The sequence below is a fragment of the Nyctereutes procyonoides genome, unplaced genomic scaffold (genome assembly GCF_905146905.1).
Source record: "Nyctereutes procyonoides isolate TBG_1078 unplaced genomic scaffold, NYPRO_anot_genome, whole genome shotgun sequence".
Classification (NCBI taxonomy): domain Eukaryota; kingdom Metazoa; phylum Chordata; class Mammalia; order Carnivora; family Canidae; genus Nyctereutes; species Nyctereutes procyonoides.
In genome coordinates this window covers 4,136,644-4,158,593 of record NW_026575141.1, presented here as the reverse complement: position 1 = coordinate 4,158,593, position 21,950 = coordinate 4,136,644, and the positions used below count along the sequence as shown (strand labels likewise).

General features: G+C 50.6%; 1 protein-coding gene across 1 annotated transcript; it reads left to right on the top strand.

The window, feature by feature from the left end:
- The first annotated feature begins 334 nt into the window (after positions 1–334).
- Positions 335–20,654, top strand: CPA5 (carboxypeptidase A5). Its single transcript, XM_055307467.1, has 12 exons — positions 335–397; positions 735–925; positions 2,059–2,140; positions 3,186–3,320; positions 12,488–12,586; positions 13,445–13,546; positions 14,738–14,839; positions 15,181–15,291; positions 15,745–15,835; positions 19,118–19,317; positions 19,599–19,683; positions 20,171–20,654. The coding sequence occupies exons 2-12, from the start codon at positions 810–812 to the stop codon at positions 20,356–20,358; spliced, it is 1,311 nt and encodes a 436-aa protein (XP_055163442.1). The 5' UTR covers positions 335–397; positions 735–809; the 3' UTR covers positions 20,359–20,654.
- The last annotated feature ends 1,296 nt before the right edge of the window (positions 20,655–21,950 follow it).

Below are 21,950 nucleotides of genomic sequence, written 5' to 3'. Positions count from 1 at the left end.
TCTGTTCCCTCCTGTCCCCCTCCCCCCTCCCCTACAACTGGAATCCTGGTCTAAGAGGCAGCTGTGACTAAGAGTTAATGCTGTGAAATAATACTGTGAAATAATAATACATTCTGTTTTTACAGGCTTGACCAAGCCAGTTCACCCAAGTTGTCTCACCTAATACCCAGCCCCCCACCCTACCCCCACCCCAAACCCCTGTGAGGCAGGGAGGGGAGGTATTATTAACCCCATTTTACTGATGAGTAAACTGAGATTTAGAGAGATTAGGGCCGTTGCCCTCGGTCTTTCAGACAGGAAGTGAGCACACGGTCTGTCTCTAAACCTTGTGTTCTTTCTTTTGGTGGCAGTGGCATCTGCACCCTTATGTGTAAGGAGGACATGGCCCAGGGGAAGTGTGAGTGAATGGGGAGGGAGAAGGAGAGCATAGGAAGAGAGTTCAATGAGGAAGGAAGAGAGGAGTGGTTTCCTTGGGCTTCTAGCTGTTCTCATCTTTCTGCCTAGATGGAGGATTTGATGTTTACCAGAGGCTGGCCCAGCAATCCTCCAGGAGGAAAGATAGCTAAGAGCCTCGTCTTCCTCTTTCCCTCTTTCCTCTTCCCAGGCGGGGATTTGCCTAGCAGTGGGGAGGGGTGGCCCTAGCTTCCCCCAGGCCCTGGGTGTGGGAGTCACACGCCAGGTCTCCCCAGAGAAAGCCTAACACCCGTTCTCAGGCCGGGCCTGCCTGCCTTTAGGTGCTGCATTGTCTTGAGGCCCCCACCATGCCTGGACGCGAGGAAAGCCCCTGAAGCTTGCCTGAAGGAAGAAGCATGCAGGGTACCCCTGGAGGAAGTGTGTGCCCTGGCCTGTCCCCTCTGGACAGGTGGACACTCCTTGTCTCCAGTTTTATTATGGTAGCAGCTTCGGGCCAAATGAATTTCACAGGGTGAGTGGCTGCTCCTTAACTGAGGGGGGGGGGGCAGCGGGGGAAGGCTGTCGAGAGTTTGGGGACCAGGTGTGTGTGGAGGGGAGGGAGGTGGCTATCCTACTGGGACCTGGCCAAAGTGGAGGGAATCGGGACCTCAGTTCCCATTCAGGTCCTCAATCTCCCATGCCCATGCTCAAGGGCGGGACAAGCAGCTGTATCATTGTCCCTCACCACATGAGTTCTTAATCTGCGACCCAAGGGGAAGTTTCAGGGCTCCAAGAATCCCCCGATTCTTGATTATATGTAAGATAGTTTGCATATCTACTTTTCTTTCTGGGGGAGAGGTTTATAACTTTCCTGATTCTTAAAGAAGTGAGTAACCACCCAAAGACTGTGTGTCCCTGCCATAGGGATGCAGTATTGTCCTCCTGTGAATAACAGTAAGCATCTTCCACTCAGGCCCTCTAGGAACATGTTTCTCAGCCTTCCGAGATCACTATTCCATGATGTCTCCATCACGGTGATTAGAGAGGGGCTTCATTCTTCCCGATACCAGAACCAGCCAGGGAGGGAGCAGGTGCCATTTGGGCGGCAGAGCCAGGATGTCACAGACAGGCTGCTGAATTGCACAGCCTCACAGCCACTCCAGTGGGATGGGAAGGGGCTCGGCTTCCTCCCTAAGGTCACGAGAGACTGAGCTCCCCTTCTGTGTCCTCAAGCTCTTGAGAGAAGGCTGGAGAGGGCACAGGATTTGGACAGACTGTGGTTCCAGCCCTTGTATGAAGAGCACTTGGGGCCTCTGTTGATCTCCCCTGACACTGTATCTATTCCTTCCTTTCACCCCTTCATTCCTTTTGTTCTCCAGCCCTCATCCATTCCTCCTATTCCTTTTCTGTACTTCCTCCCCCATCTTGGTGCTGGGTTCATCTAGTCCCTTAGGTGGTCTGTCCTTGGGCCGGAGCAGCCCCTCTCCCAAGCCGAAGGATTGTGTGCTTCCCAGAGCAATGTGTCCTGCTCAGAGTTCTCTAGCCTTCCAGCCTTCCTGCCAGGTGCCCTCGGCCTGGTGTCTTCTCACTCAGCCTCCTCCCAGCAGCCCAGCCTTCCAGGAAGCTCTCTCCACAGCTCCCTCTGCCCTCCCTGTGTCCTTCCAGAGACCAGGTTCTTCGAGTCTTGGCTAAAAATGAGAAGCAGCTTTCAGTTCTCAGGGATCTGGAGGGCCTGAAGCCCCAGAAGGTACGGACTCCTTAGGGCTGGGGAACACATTGTACATTCTCTTATAGTGGCTCGCACCTTCTGCCCCCTGTCCTGCTCCTGCCACCCCCAGCCTGCCTGCCCTGATAGCTCTGCCAAATATCACAACGCTGTGGAAAATCAAATGTGGCTCTTCTACAGGAAAGATTGGGAACACTCTGCCCAGAAAGTTGGGTGGCCCTTCTTGGCTTTCTCCTCTGTCCTAGATGGGGGGCTATTGCAGACCCTGTCAGAGGCCACCTCACAAGTGACTGGAATGCCCTAAAGCCACACAGGAAGTACATATGTCTCCGGGTGGGATGCCATGCAGTGTGCAGACTGGACACATCTGTTTCCCAACTGAAATGGCTTAGCTTGGCAAACCTGTGTTTTATTTGGGTTTGTCCCTGTCAGGCTGAGCATTTGTTTCCGAGAACATTTGTCCTCTGCAAGTATTCCACAATGGAAAACATTTTCTTCAACTGTTATAATAGAAGGGTTTCGTTTGAGGACTGTTGAGACAACCCGATATTTCTGGAGGTGGCCCAAAGCTCTTGTCGTGATTTGTTTGAGTACCCCTATCTACCGGGACTCATAACACTTTATAACAGTGCTCTCCATTGTACAAATTGGAAAACAGACGTTGCATTTGGATGACGTGGGAATCCGGATTGGGTTCCTCATGCCTGTCCAGGGTTTGAGGGCAGCGGTGCCTCCCTCTTCTGACCACGGTTCTTGTCCATGTTAATGCCCTATATGATGAGCTGGCTTGCTTTTAGCAACCATTTAGGGCTTTAGGAGTCCAAGTGAAGTTGCAATGTGTGGGTTGAGGCTGAGAGATAAAGGTACTTGGAATTACAGAGGGAAACTCAGTTTGGGGATTTTGTTTGTTTGCCTCCGTTTTCCTGCTTGGCGTTAGGGTTTTCATTTCGAAACTGGGGCCCTTTTAACTGTGTAAGAGAAGAAGATCACCTGGCTAACCAAGATGCCTACAGGATCGGGAGGAAGTGTGGTCAACGTGTCTATTTTCCTTCCCTTTGTGACCAAGGTGGACTTCTGGCGTGGCCCGGCCAGGCCCAGCCTCCCTGTGGATATGAGAGTTCCTTTCTCTGCACTGAAAGACATCAAAGCTTTCCTGGAGTCTCATGGCCTTGCTTATAGCATCATGATAAAGGACATCCAGGTGAGGTCCTGCCCCAGTGCCACAGTAAGGGACCAACCTTCCACGTGCCTTGCTGGTTTGGGCCTAACATGGAGAAAAACAAACCAGAGCCAACAGGCATCTTGTTTCTGGGGTTCCATCTGCATTCTTGTGAACCAGCTGTGGAAGGAATGAAACCTTACACTTCCCAGAGAATATTATTTAAGTCTAGGCCAGAGTCCATGGGGGGACTAGTGTGGTGATGGCAGCCACTGTGGGCGAGTCCTCTTGGGGAGGGATTTGCAGCTCACAGCAACGGAGGAGTGTGGGGAGGAGGGAGACAGAGGAAGTAGCTCAGGTCTTTCCTAGGCATGAGGGGAAGGCAGCTGTGGACAACTACCTTGGCTTTTCTGACCATCGTGTCCTTGCCATGTCTTAGCCATCCAATACCAGAGAGCTCCTTCACTCCAGAGAAGTGGGCAGAGATGAAAGAAGCTGACTGTGAGCCTGCTGTGGTTTCCCTCCCAACATCAATACCATGAGGCTCTAAGTACTGGGTACCTCTCCTGTGCAGGATACTCCCAGGGGAATGACTTTGGGAGAGGTGGCTGCCAACCCGCCCTCAGGTAGGGCAGAGGGAGCCTTCCTCCAGGCCATGCCAACCTCCCCACCCCCACTCATCAGTGCCCCTTCCAGTCTTTTCTGAACATTATAAAATTTTATTTCCATTGTTCTGTCTTCAAGGCTATCCCAAGGAGCCTCCTTCTTAAAGCTGTCCTTGTGGGCAGAGTGTGCTGGTTAGGGCTCTCTGGCTGCACCCCTCTGCACATGCTGTTGTGCACCTATAGCTTCATATCCACATCGCTTCCTCTCCAGCCACGCTGTGCTGCAACTAATCTCTGAGGGCTCTGAGTGTGGGAACAGTCTCCCTGAGCACACACACTTGACACCACATGCCAAGGGATCAACGCATTAGGAGCATTCCCTTCCCATACGAGCACAGGGCTGGGCCCCTTCAGTCCATTCAAAGACCTTATGTGTTTGCCACTCAACATGGAGGGGTAGGCTCTTTCTCTAATTAATCCCCCACAAACCAAAATGGGGGAGACTCCTGCAGACAAGACACGGTACCGCATCAAAAGAAATAGCACTCAATTCTCATTTTTAGCCCAAGCCTAAATTTTGAAGTTTGCATTTCCCTACTTCTGCCATGCCCTGGAAACCCCACAGCATTTGGCAAACAGATATGGAAAGGTCTCTCAAAATTTCCTGTTGATTTCCACGCATCAGGAATGGCTCCAGAGGTACCTCTGAGCCTGCCCCCTGGCTCCTCCAGAGCTGTCGTCCTCATTCTCCTCAGCCTGTCCTCTCCTGTGACCCCTGGCCTGGAATCCCTCTCTGTTTGGGGGGGGGGGCTTTATACTCCCTCTCAGGAAGATGCCTTGGACTCTCAGCCCTCCGCCAGGCAGGGTTTTCACCACAGACTGGCTCTGTCTGCACTGCATCAAGCTCCAATTGTCAAACTTAAGATCCCATTTTGGCTTAGAGGGAGCTGGGGGTGGGGGAGGCTGCTGTGTGGAGTTGATTTGTGGTGATGAGGGGGAGGGTGTCCAGGAGGAGAAAAGCTCAGAGGCGCTAACAGGAGGGGAAGGCTTTGCACCACTCAGGTGGTTGGCGTCCAGCCTTATTTTCAGTTATTGACGCACAGGCCAAATTTCTTCTGAATCTTCCGGACCTTCTCAGCCCGCAGTATTTGGCATAGTGTCTCTTGCTCGGTGGGCGCTCAACTGTCTCAACAATTACTCTATTGGCAGGTTCAGAAAGAGCATGCCCAGACAGAGAACTTGCTATTATGTTGGTCTTTGTCTCCAGAGCCCCCTCTCCCGAGCCCCTTGCCTATCTTTAGGGGCTGAAATCCTAGCACCTACTATAGCACCTGCCACTCATTTGGGGCTTAATAAATGTTAGATGAATGAATGGATGCAAGAAAAGGAGAGAAGTAAGGATGTGTTTGCTGGACAGTACCACCAGGCTGAGAGGGAGCTGGAAAAACCTCAATGCAGGCTTTGGCTTTGGCCAGAGGCACCAGAGATTTTTGAGGAAGGAAAGTGTACCCCAGCCTCCACCCCGCCCCCAAGTTGTGATCAGGAGGCTGCTTGAGGTAGAAGAGATGGGTTCCTTCAGTCCACTCGCTGATGCCGAGATGCCTACTGTGTGCAAGGGGCAGACAATATAAAGAGAAGAACTCTGGTCCTGTACCCAGGAGCCCGGGGTGGGGTGGGGGTGGGGAGCGGAGGGAGTAAATCAGTGATTACAATGGAGTGGATGAGTGTGCTGACGGAGTGCAGCAGGTTGCTATGGGAGCGAGGACAAGAGGCACTGCACGTCGCGCCTCTCAGAAGGCAGTAATTACGGCGCGGTGCGGCTGAAGAGCAGGCGAGGGGGGACCTGGAGGGGAAGGGGGCCCCCGATTGGCGATGGCCCGACCAGATCACAAAGGCATCCTCTGCTGGGTGAAGAGGTCGAGATTTGATCCCAGAAATCGTAGGGGAGCCATCGGAGGGCTCTGACATGATCAGATTTGCATTTAAGAAAAATCCCTCTGACAATGACAATGTTGAGTTGGGGACAGGAGCAGGAAGAGACTGACAGGCAGGAGGGTGCTGAGGAAATTGCAGTGGGCCAGGCAAGAAATTATCTGATTCAGAGAGAGCTCTATTTGCATTTAATTTTTCTTCACCTCCCCCTTTTTTTCAGCCCTTTGGTTTTGGTGTGGTTTCTTTCTTTCTTTCTTTCTTTCTTTCTTTCTTTCTTTCTTTCTTTCTTTCTTTCTTTCTTTCTTTCTTTCTTTCTTTCTTCTTTCTTTCTTTCTTTCTTTCTTTCTTTCTTTCTTTCTTTCTTTCTTTCTTTTTTCCTCTAGGATGAGTCACCATGGAAAAGCTTCACTTGAGCAATCAGCTCTGTGGATTTTAATGGCTTTTTTCTGATTACAAAATTAATAAATATTCATGTTAGATAATTTGGAAAATAGGGGAAAGCACAAAGGAGAAAACAAAAACCACCATGCTCTGAGCATCTAGAGCAAAACACAATTTAGTGTAAATATTCCTTTGCCAATTCCCCCCTTCCCTTACCGGATCATTCTCATTAGCATACAGATATAGAGTTATTTCTCTTGCCCTGAAAAAATCCACTCTTGATCCCTTCCCCTCACCTCCAGCCATCACACCATTTCTCTGCTTCCCCATATAGCAAAACCCCTAAAAAGGTGGACTATACCTGTCATCTTCATCCCTCACTTTGGGTGGACTGTCCATCCCTCACATCAGCAAAACAGTCCTTGATGTCATCACCCACAGCTCCTAGATCCAACTCAGTGGTCAACTTTGAGTTCCCATTGTTCCTTCACTTTTCAGCACAACTGGTCACTTTCTCTTCTTTTGAAATATGTCCTGTCTTGGCCTCCAGAATGCTGCACTCTCTGGGGTTATCCCATCTTACTGGCTGCTCCTTGCATGTTGTTTTCCTGTTTCCCACCTCTGTCCTTTGACCTCTCCTCTATCCCTTTGTCCAAGATCATGGTGTTGAAAACCTTCAGCCCCCTGAATATTCTCATACTTATAGCTCCAGCCAGACTCCCACATCCGACCTGAACTGCAGCCCCGCACCTATATCCCACCACCTTCTCCACATCACCTCCTGCCTGCCTAATGGACATCTCAAACTTCACTGCTTCAAACTGAGTACCCCCACCCCCAGCCTGCTTCTCCACAGCCTTCTCCATCTCAGGAAATGGCAATGCCATTCTTCTGGTCACTCAGACAAGAAGCCTGACGTCATCCTTGACTCCTTTCTCACATCCCACATTCAGTTCATCAGCAAATCCTCATCAGCTCTCCCTTTGGTATCTTACTATTCTGTGCTGCCACCCTGGGCCAGATCACCATCAGTTCCACACCTGGATTATTCCAAGAGTTCTGAACTGCTCTTCCCAGCACCACCCTTGCCTCCTTGTTACCTAGCCTTAAAACATATTCAGAGGGGTCCTTTGCAATTATTAGTATTATATATTATATCCAATTATGTCACTTCTCTGCCTAAAACCCTCAATGACTTCCCAACTCAGAGTAAAAGCCTTAAAATGGCTGTTAGGTGCCACATGATCTATGCCCCACCCCCACACCACTGACTGCTCTCCCCTCGCTCACTCTGCTCCAGACACTTGCAACTCCTTAAGGTTTCTTGAACTTGCCTGATCCATTCCTGCATCAAGGCCCTTGACTAGAGTCATACCTCAGGGCCTTTGCACTTCCTGGTCCTTATGACTGGAATGCTGTTTCTGCAGATATCTGTGTGACTTAGTCCCTCACTGCTTTCAAAACCTATTCACAGATCACCTTTTCACCTTATTTTAAACTGTACCCTTCTTCTCCTACATTCTCCAATTCCCTCCCTCCTTTCACTGCATCACTTTTCTCCTTGACACTTACCACCTTCTAATATCCCATCTAATTTATGGCATTATGATGTCTATTGTCTGTCTACCCTGCCAGACTGTAAGCTCCATGAAGGCAGACAGTCTTGTTTCGTTGGCTGTCACATCATTAGTACCCAATGTGTGCTCAACACTCATTCACTGAAAAGAAGAGATTAAAAAGTGGCCATGATGGTGGCTGGGGTGGGGTTGGACGGCATCTCTTAAAAGGAGAGGAGGCCAGGCAGGGATGAGTGGGAGAAGGCAAGGGAGGGAGGGAGCAGTCATGGGCAAGGATCCGAGAGAGAGGCAAAGTCCCCCTGCACCAAGGGGGGACAGAGAGAGAAGGGCTGGCCCTTTTGTTGGTTCTGGGAGGGGGCCAGTTGCTGATCGACACCCTCAACAGACCGTTAAAGGGTGCCGTCCGCCATCCAGGTCCTTCAGACACCACTTCTCTCTGGAGGAATCCAGGTTTTCGGCTCATGCCTGGTCATGACTGTTCCATCGCAGAGTCCTGGAGTTACCCCAGGAATTACTGTTTGCCCTGCCATCCTCCTCCTCCTCATCATCATAGCTACATGCCAGGCAAGGTGTCAAGCATTTTACACTTATTAACCATTCTAATCCTCACAAGAGCACTTTAAAGAATGTGTACATGTGATAACTTTAGGAAGGCACAGAGAGATGAGCACTCTGGTAAACCGAGGCACCAAGAGATTAGTGACTTGCCCGTTAGTGATGGCGTCAGGATTCAACATGAGGCAGCCTGGCTACAGGCCCTGCACTTGCTGCTCTTGTGCCCATCTGCTTCCTCAGCAGCTGCCATTATTGTTGGTGTGGGTGGTTTTAACTTTGCCTCCTGGGCGGTGGAGTCACCCTTCAGCCTTGATCTCTGAGGGGGTCCATTCCAAAAACCCCAGATCTGTATGTAGCCACCAGCATGGAAGCGTGGACGGCAGTTGCTGCCCGCCAGGCAGCTGCTACTGCAAATGTCAGGCCTGGAAGAGAAGGCCAGGGACATATGAGCAGAGGTGATGCTGTTGTCCCAGAGCAGGGGGTGGGTGGGGGGTGGGGTTGGGCGTTGCTGAGATGCTCCCCGTCCGCTGTTACCTGGAGTGGGGTCCATTTCCCGGGTGTGGTTGGAGCTCAGCTGCCCATTCCCTTCAGGCACCAGCGTCACCTCCCCGGGGCACCTTGCTCGGCCCTCATGCCCTCTCCTCTATCCTCGAGGTGCTCTTCTTTGCTCTGTGTTCCCGGCCTTCCTCACCCCTGTCATAAATTAATTCACACCAAGGTATTACTTTCCTTGTCAGGTTATGGCTTCCAGGGAGGCAAATGGCTGACTTCGGAGTTGTTTCTTTTTTCCTCTGAGAAGACTTGACAGGGCTGTAATTAGGCTTCCCGAGCCTGTGGCAAGACCGCATTCTTAGTTCTCCCATCTCCTTCCCTCAGCCCGTGAAGGGAGCAAACATCTGTGTCTTTTTCAGGCCAGGGCGGATTAGTGTTCTTGGAATTGGGGCCCAGCTGTGAGGCCTGAGCATTCCCAATTTGTAAGCGGGTGTCAGATCCATTCACAAGCCTGTGAGGGTGTTTGGAAAGTGATTTGTGGTGTGGTGCCGATTTCCCATTTGCCCCCAAGCTATTCTGTGGAACAAAGAACAGTCTCACTGGAGCTGTGTTCTTGTGGGTGTCCCTGGGGTGTGTGGGAAGAGTTGGGTCCTCTGGTCCGGTCTTCCACCTTTACCCACTGCCTCAGGATCCCTGGGAAGTCGGACATAGGGGCCCTTCATTCAGATGGGGCCAGAGTGGCACTTCTGGGGGGCACTAGCCCAGCCTGCTTGCTCCCCTGCAGCTGCTCGCCACAGCTGGTCGCACCCGGCCCAGAGTGATGGGCACACATTGGTCATGGTAGGTTGCTGAGATTTCCGTTGGTTTCCTGGGAGAAGACAAGTCCCTTTTGTTAGAACTTCCTGGGGTGGTGCTTGTGCCAGCAAGGATCAAAACTCGTCCAGTCTTCCCTCACTCAACCAGCAATGCCAGCTTTGCCCAAGTAAGAATGTCCCCAGCCCAGCCAGTTAGGGCAGAAAACATTGCAATCACAATTGCCTAAGGTGCACTGGGTGCTCCAAAAGAAAAGAAAATGAGGCCCAAGAACTTGATCTCCAGTTCCATTTTTAAATCTGGGCACTTGAGGGTTGTGAGCAAGCTGACTGGGGCAGCAGGGTGAGTGGTCACTGGGTGGTGACCACTGCAGGGATGATGGTGGGTACGTCTCTTCCGGCCCTGCCAACACTGAGAATTCCATGGCTTCTACTTTATTTTTGCCACTAGGGGTTTTTATTTTTGCTTTAGTATTATTTATTCATTTATAAGATTATACTTGTTTTAGTATAAGCATGTTGCCAAAATGTAAAAACAGAGAAAATTTTCAAATTGCTTAAAATTATCATAATCTTTCCATTCCAACAGACATTGTTTACATTTTGGTCTTTTTTGACATTTTAGTGTCATGTTTTCCAATGCTCGGGGTATTGCTTCTTCATTATTTTAAAACACTTTTTAATTGCAACAGTAGTATGATGGACTTTTTTTACCTGTTGTTAACATTTTACACATTTGCTTGCTCTCTCTGTATGTACACACATATACACATACACACACAGATAAGAATACAGTTGACCCTTGAACAGCATGGGTTTGAACTGTGTGAATATACATGTTTGTTTGTTTGTTTGTTTTTATAAAAACAGTACAATACTATAAATGTATTTTCTTTTCCTTATGATTTTCTATTTTTAAAAAAAGATTTTATTTATTTGAGAGATAGAGCCAAGCAGAGGCAAAGGGAGAGAGAATATCTTAAGCAGACTCCACGCTGGGCATGGAACCCAATGCCAGGCTCAGTCTCACAACTCTGAGATCATGGCCTGAGTCAAAATCAAGAGTTGGATGTTAAGCTGACTGAGCCACCCAGGCGCCCCTCCTTATGATTTTCGTAATATCATTTTCTTTTTTCTAGCTTGTTTTATTGTAAGAATATAGTGTATAATACCTATAACATACAAAATATATGTTAATTGTTTATGTTACTGGTAAGGTTTCTGGTCAGCAACAGGCTATTAGTAGTTAAGTTTTGGGGAGTCAAAAGTTATATGTGGATTTTCAACAGCATAAGGGTCAGTGCACCTAAACCTCTCATTGTTCAAAGATCAACTGTATATACCTGTAGATATGTGTATCTATTTTTGCGCACGCATATATATGTTTATCATGTATATTCTAAGTATGTGTTTATTATTCTTACTAGCCTTTGTTTTTTTTTTAATTTTTATTTATTTATGATAGTCACAGAGAGAGAGAGAGAGAGAGAGAGGCAGAGACATAGGCAGAGGGAGAAGCAGGCTCCATGCACCGGGAGCCCAACGTGGGACTCGATCCCGGGTCTCCAGGATCACGCCCTGGGCCAAAGGCAGGCGCTAAACTGCTGCGCCACCCCGGCATCCCTAGCCTTTGGTTTTGATAGCTAGCCAGCCCTAAGGGACCCAAGGCTAGGACTGGGGTATCTGCGTTCTTATCTCACCCCTGCTCCTTGTTGGCTTTGCCATTGAATCCCTTCAACTCTCCAATCTGGTTTATCTCTAAAACATGAATAGTTAATTCCTGGCCTGTTATTTGGTCATCTGACCAGATCAACAGAGATAATGAGGAGAAGGATGCCTGGTAAACAAAAAGAATGCTCTGGCCTGAAGCAAGGCATTATCAAGACTGACTGTGTCCAGACCTCAAACCAGGGTGACTCTTCACCCTTTGTAGTGGAGGGGCCCAGGTACTTCCCATGCTGCAAGTCAGCACAGAATCCTGAGATGTCTCTATCCCTGGGTGCCAATGTAAGGGTATGGGCTTGGGTGAAGGGCACCTGCCTAACTCACTGAGCCTCAAGCTGGGAAAGGTATCCCAGAATGATGTGGAAGGGCAACCCAATCCAACTATATGCCCTCCCTATGGTCAGTGGGAAGTACCCCATGAAGACTGGGTACCAACCTCAGATAATACCAATAGGGACAGCAATAAAGACATTGCTTTTGGCTCACTTATACTTGTGTTTAAGAGGCCATTAAGATGGTGAGTAAAACACTGTTGACACATTAATCCCATAATTATTTGGAGCAGCTTAGATCATAGCTGGCTTTCCAAATGGTCTGGACATCAATCGTTTAGGCTACTCTCTGTGGGTAGAGCGGATGTTACAGGTCAGGGGAGCCCTCTGCTCCTCTAGGGGGGCCAGTGTGCATGGATCAGCTTGGGGCTTGAATCAGCAGTGTTCTGAGAGGTCAAAAGCAATGTTGGCAATAGATCATGAGCACTTTTCTAAGACATTTTCATATCCACCGTTACATTGTGTCCTATGAGATGGGCAGGGCAGGTATTACTGTCCTAATGTTCATGCTGAGGAAACTAAGGCCAGGTCTCCACAGCAAGTTGGTGGCAGATGTGGTACACAGCTCTCTGGACTCCTCACCCCGTGCTCATTGGGGAAATGGTGGCGTGAATATCGGCTTGCCACACGGAATCACCCAGCAACTGTATCACCTCCTGTTGTGCAGCTCACACTCTGGTGGCTCATTCACCTGTGTCGGTGCTGTCTTTGTGCACAGCCAGCTGAAGCAGGGCTCCTAAGGAGGCACGCCTGGCCTAGTCCTCCCCTTCCTTTCCAGTATGTGCTCTTATCTCCTAGGTGCTGCTGGACAAGGAGAGAGAAGCCATGGCGAGGTCCCGCCGGTTGGAGCGCAGCACCAGTAGCTTCAGCTACTCCTCTTACCACACTCTGGAGGAGGTAGGTCTCCCCAGTCAGACTCTGGGATCCATCATCCCTCTGGGCTCTCAGGGTCTCCAGACTCAGGCAGAGACTCATGAAAGACTCCGAGGTCTGTGGGAGAGAGAACAGGGTTGCTTCAGTTGGAGAGAATTCTTGATAACAGTTACAGGCAGCTAGAGGAGGCATGACTGGTTGTGACTTGTTTATAAAGGAGAACATAGATACATCCAGTCCAGAAAGAAACTCAAAGCATAGGTCCCACTTTCATGTAAAGGACGTGGTAATATTGATATGGTCCACTATGTTATCATCATCATTATTCTCCCAGTTTCACATGGCCTATAAGAGAAGATCCATTTTCCCCCATATATTTGGTAATTCAGTTATATCCACTGAAAGAGAAAGGGAGAGGATTAATATGGCCTGACAGTATTTATTGGTATCAGAGACAAATAACCCTGCCTTCAAAGGGCTTAGAGTCTAAAAGGGCCGGGAAGACTAAAAAGCACTGCAGGATCTGTGGGGTCTGTCAAATGGCCTGACTGGGCCAAGAGAATGGAAGCAAGAGAGACTTCCACCCCGAGAGAGCCTTGCAGGCTGACCCTGGGGACTGAGCAGGTGAGTATGTGCAAGGGCTTAGTTCTGCGTGTGCTGAGTTGCCTGTGAATCCAGGCTGACAGCAGCCCATTACCTTAGGCCTGGTGGGTATCTTTGATTTGTGCACTTCTCCATCTGGGCTCTTCTAGATCCTCAAGGGAGGTGGGAAAGCATTCAGGAGGGTGGGATGAGGGAAGGGGGGTACCTGGGGCGGGGGAGACCCTTGGTGTTTGCCTCTCCCTGCCTAACTGCCTGTCCGATAAACTTCATTCCTGTCAGATATATAGCTGGATTGACAACTTTGTAACTGAGCATTCAGATATTGTCTCAAAAATTCGGATTGGCCACAGCTTTGAAAATCGGTCCATTCTTGTTCTGAAGGTAAATAAAAGCTGGCAGTGTTGGCCACTAGACTCTACAGTGAGAGCTTCTGGCATAAGATTGAACTTGTGTGGGGCCGTGGCTGGCTGGGAGTTTTAGGGACAGAGAAGATGTGTATACTCCTGCCCTGAGGTGACCCACAGCTCTGGGGTTGTGACATTCAGGGACCCACCCTCATAGATATGGACAGGTGACAGTATGATGACCTGGCGTGTCTTGGGTCAGGAAGTAGGTGGGAGGGTTGCTAAGGAGATGGAACTGCAAGGTGGCAGTCATCACATTGCCTTTGGGATGTGAATGTGGGGGAGTTGGCATTCTCTCTGTTCCCTTGGTTTCTTCATCTGTTAAATGGGAAGAGAGGTAAATAGAGGCCTCATTTACAAATGACTGAGGTCATCTGGCTCAGGCAGCCCCACAGATAGGCCTGAGTCTGTGGGGAGACACCCCCAGCCCTTCACAGGGGCCACTGGAAACAGAGTTGGGTCAAACTTGACAGCAGCGATGCCCTTGGTCGTGAATGAGGCAGGATAGGTAGGAGCATGGAACCAACTGGGAAACAATTCTTAGAATGTGCCCTGAAGGGCGCTCAGGAGTGTGGACTGCACAGGGCACGTGATGTCCAGTTCTCAGAGAGATAAGTGCTGTCGCTCTCAACAATGCCCTGTAGGGTTCTTCCAAAGGGTCAAGCATCCATCTCTCACTTGGGACTGACCTCCCCAGTGCCTGCTTTGACTTCCCCCAGGGGCTGTCGGTGTTCTCTCTTTAATGTTGTGTAAGACCTTTCTACTCAAAGTGTGGTCCTGGCGCCTCAGCGGCGTCTCCAGGAGCTTGTTAGAAATGCCCAACCACAGACCCCTCCCCAGACCTGCTAAGAATCTGCATTTTAGTAAGATCCTGGGGGATTCATGTGCCCTTTAAAGTTTGAGAAACCCTTCAAGTCTGGGAAGCTTCATGCTTCTAGCTGGATCACTGGGCTCTCCACGCGCACTTGTACCACTGTGTCACCAGGGTCCCACACATGTGCACTTGGTGGACTTGTACATAAGTACCTGCACACACAGTCCCCCTCTTGGGTGCGTAAGGCCACCCCAGGCAGTGAGGATACACCTGGGGCCTCCTTCTGGGAGCCCAGGGACAGCCCTGTAAGCTTTCTCAGTTCCAACTTGTTTGGGACCTGGTGCTTTTACTCAGTTCAGCACTGGAGGTTCTCAGCGCCGGGCCATCTGGATCGACACCGGAATCCACTCCCGGGAGTGGATCACCCATGCCACTGGCATCTGGACAGCCAAGAAGGTCAGCACCAATGATGGGGGTGGAGCAGGGGTGGGGACTATTTGACTATTTTAGGGTGCCTCCAGTTGAAAAATTATACTTGTTTAAACTCAGGGGCTCTCTACCCTCCTGTCCTTTGGAACAGCTGCCATGTGCTCTGCCCTTTTGCAGCATAGTGCCCACATCTATCCTCTGCCTTCCAGTTGTCCAAGCCTTTAATTCTGCACAAAGAATGTATCTGATGGCCCGATGCCACCCCTGCCTGCAGCCACTGGCTGTGCAAATGCCCTGACCTGCCTTAGAGGAGAGCGCAGCAGTGCCTACCATCCCTCTGCCTGTACCCACTCTGCCCTTGCTTGCAGATTGTCAATGAATATGGCAAAGACCGCACCCTGACAAACATACTGAATGCCATGGACATCTTCATGGAGATTGTCACCAACCCTGATGGGTTTGCATTTACCCACAGCATGGTGAGGGCATTTGGGAAGGAGAGGGTCAGGGGTCAGGGGTCAGGGTCAGCTCTAGGGGGATGCAGGAAAGGTAACTGCAGCTTTGGAAAGCTGGACTGAGGTTCCCTGGGGACTGGCCCCTCAGGGTCTCCAGGTGGAGGGAGGGTCTCTCGAAGGCAGACAGGTAACCCTGATCCTGCAGCTCTGGCTCTTGCCTTTCCACCCTTGCCCTGCTGCCCGGGAAGACCACTGTTGTCAACCTGTGTCTGTCCGCAGGCCTCTCCCCACATTCTGGCTTTAGCCATGAGCTGATCCGCAGTTCTGACCCAGCCTTATGCCAGCCCCATCCTGCCCTAGAGAGTCCTTCCCCTTTGCCTTCTCTGTCCCACCAGACCCGCCTTCCTAGGACAGGATGTCAGAGGCTCCAGCCCTTGGGAAAGGGGGTGAATGTCACCTGCCCTGGGTTTTTTTCAGAACCGCCTGTGGCGGAAGAACAAGTCTACTCGACCTGGAGTCTTCTGCATTGGTGTGGATCTTAACAGGAACTGGAAGTCGGGCTTTGGAGGTATGGCAGTCGGCTGGACCTGGGGCTGGGCTGGAAAAGGCCTTGATCCTTGGCACATCTCCCACAGTCACGTTATGTGGACACATAATTTGGGAGGCAGTGTAGTTAGGTAATGCAAGTGAGTCATGGCTGGGGACAGGCAAGCACGTGCTTCGGATGGGCCATGTGATACAGGAGAGGTGGCCCACGTGTGGTAAATGTATGCATAGGCTCCAGCTTGGTGGGAAACACGGGAAACAGCTCCCTGCATGGAACTAACTGCAAGGGTCGAGTCCTAAATATGGCAGATAGCCTTCAGGTTGTACCTTCAAGAGGTACAAGATGGTCTTGCTAGTTGTTCAGGACTCAGAGTTTAAAGAGGCCCCCGGAATCTTTCTAGCCCTTCCTAATAGGGAGCCCACCAAAAGAAAATGCCTCCAAACTCATTTCCTGAGAGCCACGACCAGAAATTTGCCCTTTGGGGAGGCAGAACAATAGTTTTAATATAGAATAAGCCAATTTCTTATCATCAACACTGACTTGAGGCTGCTGTGTATGCGTGTGTCTGTGTTTTCCCAGTTGCTTTGTAATTAATCCTGGGCTGACGAGCTGCTGCAGATCTGCAGGGTCCTGTTGTTCTGGGCAGAGGTGGACAGCTTCCTCCCAAGTTCCTCGAGTGTTCTTCCCAATGATCTCCCTTACCATGCCAGGGGCCTAGGAACTAGATGGGGAAACGGAGGCCTCCAGAAAGCCTAGAGACCATGAGGAATGCAGTCGTTTGATGGTGGGATTCTGGGTCTAGCCAAGACAGGTTGCAAGGGTACAGCCTTCAGGCTCTGGATGCAGCACCAGGTATCCTGCGTAAAGTTTGACTCTGCAGGAGAAGGTGCCATTGCTGTTGAAAAGCAGATCCAGAGATGGGTGGCTAAACTAATGAGATGGAACATTCTAGATCTGCCCATCACTTTGAAAATCTGGCATCTTTCAGTCTGTTCTCATTGAAAAATAAGCATCTGAAGCATCCGGAGGGAGGCTCTTAGCTTGTGATGTGGGGGTTGTCTGAGAATCTGGCACTGTGTGTGTTGCTGCTTGTGCAAGGGAACACAGCTGTGTAAAAACAGACATTCTCACCTCCAGATGACCAGACACTTGCCTCATATGGGCATTCACGTGGGCCCCTCAGAACTGGTTGAAGCCAGTACCTGTGGACCCCCAAGATAGACCAGCTAGGGAAAGGCAAATGATCTCTTAAAGAAAATAACTTGTGTGTGTTTCACCATGGGGGTGGGAGTGGAGTGGGGGAATCAGTATATACACAATGTAACAACAACAACAAAATATATGGGGGAAAAAAGCCCAGAGGGGACTAAAACCTCCCATAATCCCCCTACCCAAAGATTACTGTTTTTAATAATATACCATGTCCTTCCAGAGATTTCCCTTTGCTGCAAATTACATTTTCAGAGGAGGAAAAATAAATAGCTAATGAATCCATTAGCAGGTACTTGTGACACAGGCAGGCTCAGAGGACTTGGACTGTGAACGTCAGAGAGAGGCAGGCAGCTAATTCCCATTTGGTCAGGGGAAGATTAGTTTATGCTGCTTAGCTCAAACCAGAACTAATGGCCTGAAGTGTTTCTCCATATTTGGGCAAAGCCACCTGGTCGTTGGCAGGGGAACCACTCTCCATGCGTGGGCTGCAAACGCAGACAAAGCTCTCAGCCTCCCCTGCTCTGCTCATCTGTTGCTGTTTGTCATTCATCAAGTGGAGCAGGTGCAGAAGCTCCCGGCAGACACAACAAACAGGGCTACTGTCCAGCCTGTGGGGCTCGTCCTCACCCTTGCTTCCTGCAGGCACATCCCCTTCTAAGCAGGGTCCTCACTCCAGGAGGGACCTGCAGACCAAGGAGGGATGCACTGCCCGGTGACAGAACTGCCTCTGGCCTGCCAGTGGACAGAAATACTGTGTGTCTGGGTTGGTGACTCAGGCAGGAAGATTTTGTTTATGGTTTTATCATTGCCTTAATTTAATTGCTGCATAATGAGTAATCTGTAGACCATCCCTCCCACTCATGCTGCCCTTCCCTGCACTCTCGGGGAGGACTGGTTTGCTGCAACTCTAGCGCAGCATCTCAGCTGGTCCCTGGGCCAGCTCCCCAGCTCTCTGGCCACGCGCTGCCTTGCAGGTCTGGGGTGGGTGCTCTGGCATCCTCAAGAGGATTCAGAAGTTGGGGTGATCCCTGACCTCTGCATCGGGCTTGTGTACAGTCATTTCAGGGAGGAGGAGGAGGGAGAGGAGAAACTGTGATGGTTCTTTCCAAATGTGTTGCTAACCCACAAATCTTGACCAGCCCACAGCCCAGCCCTCCATGACATGGCCCTTGGGGAGGGGAAGAAGACAGAAGAGGAGGGTGAGAGGAAGAAAAGAGATGGAGAGCAAAGAATCTAGGAGATGGGAAAAAATTAAATTTGTGAACAACATAGAAGCTCAGCTCCTGTCCCTAAACTGAGGTCCCCAAGAATTGTCAAAGGCTCTTTACATCTGTGGCTCTCAGGCCAGCCTCAAGCAGCTCTGAGGATCTGTTCGCTCTTTTTCTGGCCCCGAGTCCATGTTGCTCCTGGGGCCATGGTTGTGGCAAATCCTGAGGAGATACTAAGTCTGAGCACTCAACTGACCCAAGCCTTCTGCCTGGCAGTGAACGGTCAGCAGAGAAGGGTCAGCTCAGAGGGGTCGCCGCTTGTAGAGGAAGCCAAGGGTGGAGACCTAGCGTTTCCTCTGAAGGCAGCCACTGAAGCAGTCCTTTTCTATGGAATGGGTCAAGACTTAAGCAAAGGACAAGTCGAGGGTGTTCTCTACAAGGCCCACAGAGTTGCTGAATCATGGTGTGGCTGCACTCCTCTGATGTATTGGACTAGAGGATGCAGTAGTGATAAATGCCCATCCAAATCTCAGTGGCTCCATGCAGTAAAAGTTTATTTTTCACATACATGAAGTCCAATGTGGGTAGGTAACTTTCCTTGGCAGCTTTCTTCCAAAGATTCCTCCAGCTAGAGTTTTTTGCTTCCAACCACAGAGACAGAAGAGACTGTGGGGAAGTCATGCCTGCTCTTAACATCCTCAAATGAAAAGTGACACATCGTTACTGCCCACATTCTCGTTGGTCAGAAGCAGTCATATGGCCTCGACCAAGCTGCAAAGGAGGCCAGGAAATCTCGAAGAATACCTGGCTATTTTGTGAGCATTAAGTGTCTTTCCCAAACCCGGGAATTTGAAACCTCTGAGTGCTTTTCTTTTTCTTCCAGGAAATGGTTCTAATAACAACCCCTGCTCAGAGACTTATCATGGGCCTTCCGCTCAGTCGGAGCCGGAGGTGGCTGCCATTGTGGACTTTATCACTGCCCATGGGAATATCAAGGCTCTGATCTCCATTCACAGCTACTCTCAGATGCTCATGTACCCTTATGGCCACTCACTGGAGCCTGTTCCAAACCAGAAGGAGTTGGTGAGACTGGCTGCCTGGGGTTTGGAGGAGGCATCAGGCAGACCCCCAGAGGTTCAGGCCCTCACTCTGAAACAAGGATCTGGGCCTGTTGACCGTGTGGTAGGGAGGAGGGGGAGAGCTTGTTGTTCTCACATGTGGTCAAATTCAATGCCAGAGCCACTGTGCTCCCTTCCCATGGACTCATTCAACTTCCAGGACTCCTAAGTTCTTATTTTTCAGCAGTTGGTGAGGGTGTGGGAGTGTGGGGAGCCCCAGCCTCACCTCTGGACGTAATCTCGCAGTACAATCTTGCCAAGGACGCAGTGCAGGCCCTGTATCAAGTCCACGGGATCGAGTACATTTATGGCAGCATCAGCACCACCCTCTGTGAGTGTGCCTCCCCCTAGCTGCTGCTGTAGGTGTCACCCCCACCTGGGGTCAGGAGGTACAGGCTCTATGCTGACCATCAGGGCTGGCTGGCCACAGGGCAGTGCCGGAGATCTAACCGGGCTGGGTCAGAGCTGGTTTCCACATCTGAATAGAGAGATGAGCAGTGGTACCCAGAAACCGGCAGCTATTTCTCTGCAGCATCCATTAATGTCCAGCTCCCAGTGTCTGGCTTATTGTGATGTCCCTTGAAGGAGAAGATCTCCAGTGTGGGGGCCTTGAGGAGCTTTCTTTTTGGCCAGGGGCAGAGCAAGGGGAGGGTAGGCAGGGTGTGGCCCAGGTTGAGGCTCGGTCCGGAAGCTTGTTGTTGTGTGGGGTGGGTTGGGGTTTGGCTCCCAGGGCTAGTTTCCGCTCAGGATGCCTCTGCACTTTAGGCCCACACCCTGTTCTTCCTCTGGGGGGCATTTCTTTGCCCTTTTATATCCAGACATGGCCAGTGGGATCACCGTCGACTGGGCCTATGACAATGGCATCAAGTACTCCTTCACCTTCGAGCTCCGGGACACGGGGCGCTACGGCTTCCTGCTGCCGGCCTCTCAGATCATCCCCACGGCCCAGGAGACGTGGCTGGCGCTTCGGACCATCATGGAGCACACCCTGAATCACCCCTACTAGCAACAGCACTGAGGGCAGAGCGGGAGCGTTCGTTTCCTACCCCCAGGCCTGAGAGGCTCTTCCTGAAGCCCAAGTTGTATATCCTCTTCCCCACACACTTACCCTGGCCCCTTAGCAAATAAATACGAGTTTGAACAGGCTTGGCGGCCTCTGGTGCTGGCCACCGATGCCTTTGGGCAGCTTGAAATGCCTCTTCACACCTCAGGAATTCAGGAGGCTGAGGGGGCTAGCAGACCTCGTATTTCTTCCTCCTGCAATGTTCTCCAGGCCCAGAACAGATAACTCAGTGTCCGGGAGCTGCTGATAGACACATTGTCCCCTTGGTGTTTACACTCTAAGATGATCCCGGAGGGGACAATGTTTGAGCAAAAGGATTAGGTCTCCAGTGGTGGCGTTTCTGGCACCATGAGGGATAGGTGGGTACAGACAGGTGACTTCGTCCACTTCCTGTTTCATTTCCCATACTGTGTAGACAGGCAGGGGCATATTTCAGTGACTCCCATTTAGAAGATCCCATTCATCCTCTAAGGGAAGACTGAGCACCCTCCCAGTCTCCCCTGGTCTCGGGGGCAGAGTCACAGCCAGTCAGGGGCAGCACAGCAAAGCATCACACATCCAGGAAGAGGAATCCTCTTTCTCCTTTATCCATAGTCACCATGGTTGTCAGGCACCGAGCAGTTAATCCAGGGCAGGCATTTACTAAGTAAGGACTCTGTTTAAAGGAGAGAAGGGGATGATATTTTGAGATACAAATGAGGTGCCCTCCACTGCATCCGGAAGCTCCTTATAGCTTTTGTCTTCCTCCACCTTTGGGGAGCAGGGATGGTGGGCCTATTTGTCCTGCCCACAGGGGGAGGCAGGTACTCTGAAGAAGCCACATGGGTTTGTGTAAGTCTGAGGCAGAAAACAAGACTTTCATTCACAAGGGCCAGACTTTTGTTGTTTCTGTTGCAAAAGAAAAGAATTGTGGGACCCGTGATTTGGCCCCTGAGGACACATGGCACAGGGTTTTACTATAAATCACATATAAGATATGGAAGAAAGCAGGGTGAAATAAGAACAAGTCTCCCTTTCTACCCAACCTGTAAAAGAAGACAGAGGTCGACTCAGTGGAAGGCGGGGATCGGCAGTGATCAAAACTCTCATAAGTAAGGCCCATGTCCAGTGTGGCAGCTGAGCAGCAGACTGAGGATGGCTAAGTAAGGGGTCTAGACAGGTGATTAAAGTGTACCTGTGGGGGTACCCGTACTGCTGGGCACATCCGAGCAGCACAGCTGTCGAGAGCGCTAAGCAAAGACATGGTGAGGAGGTCTGGGGTAGAGGCAAGAAGGTTGAACCCAGGGGCTATCCCATCAGTGGCCATGGTGGCACAGTGGCCAGGGGATACCTGTGCCTACGACCAGCTGTGCCATGAGGATGCCTGAGGAAGTCACTGAGGTAATGAACACCTGAAGAGCCCAGATCTCCTCCAGGGGCAGAGCCAACAACGGAGGAGGAGAGTGTGCCAGTTTGGGCTGCAGTTCCTCAAGAGAGGCGGAATTGTTTTTGAGCTGGAAGTGATTTGAACAAGCTAGAATTTCCAAGCTCAAGTT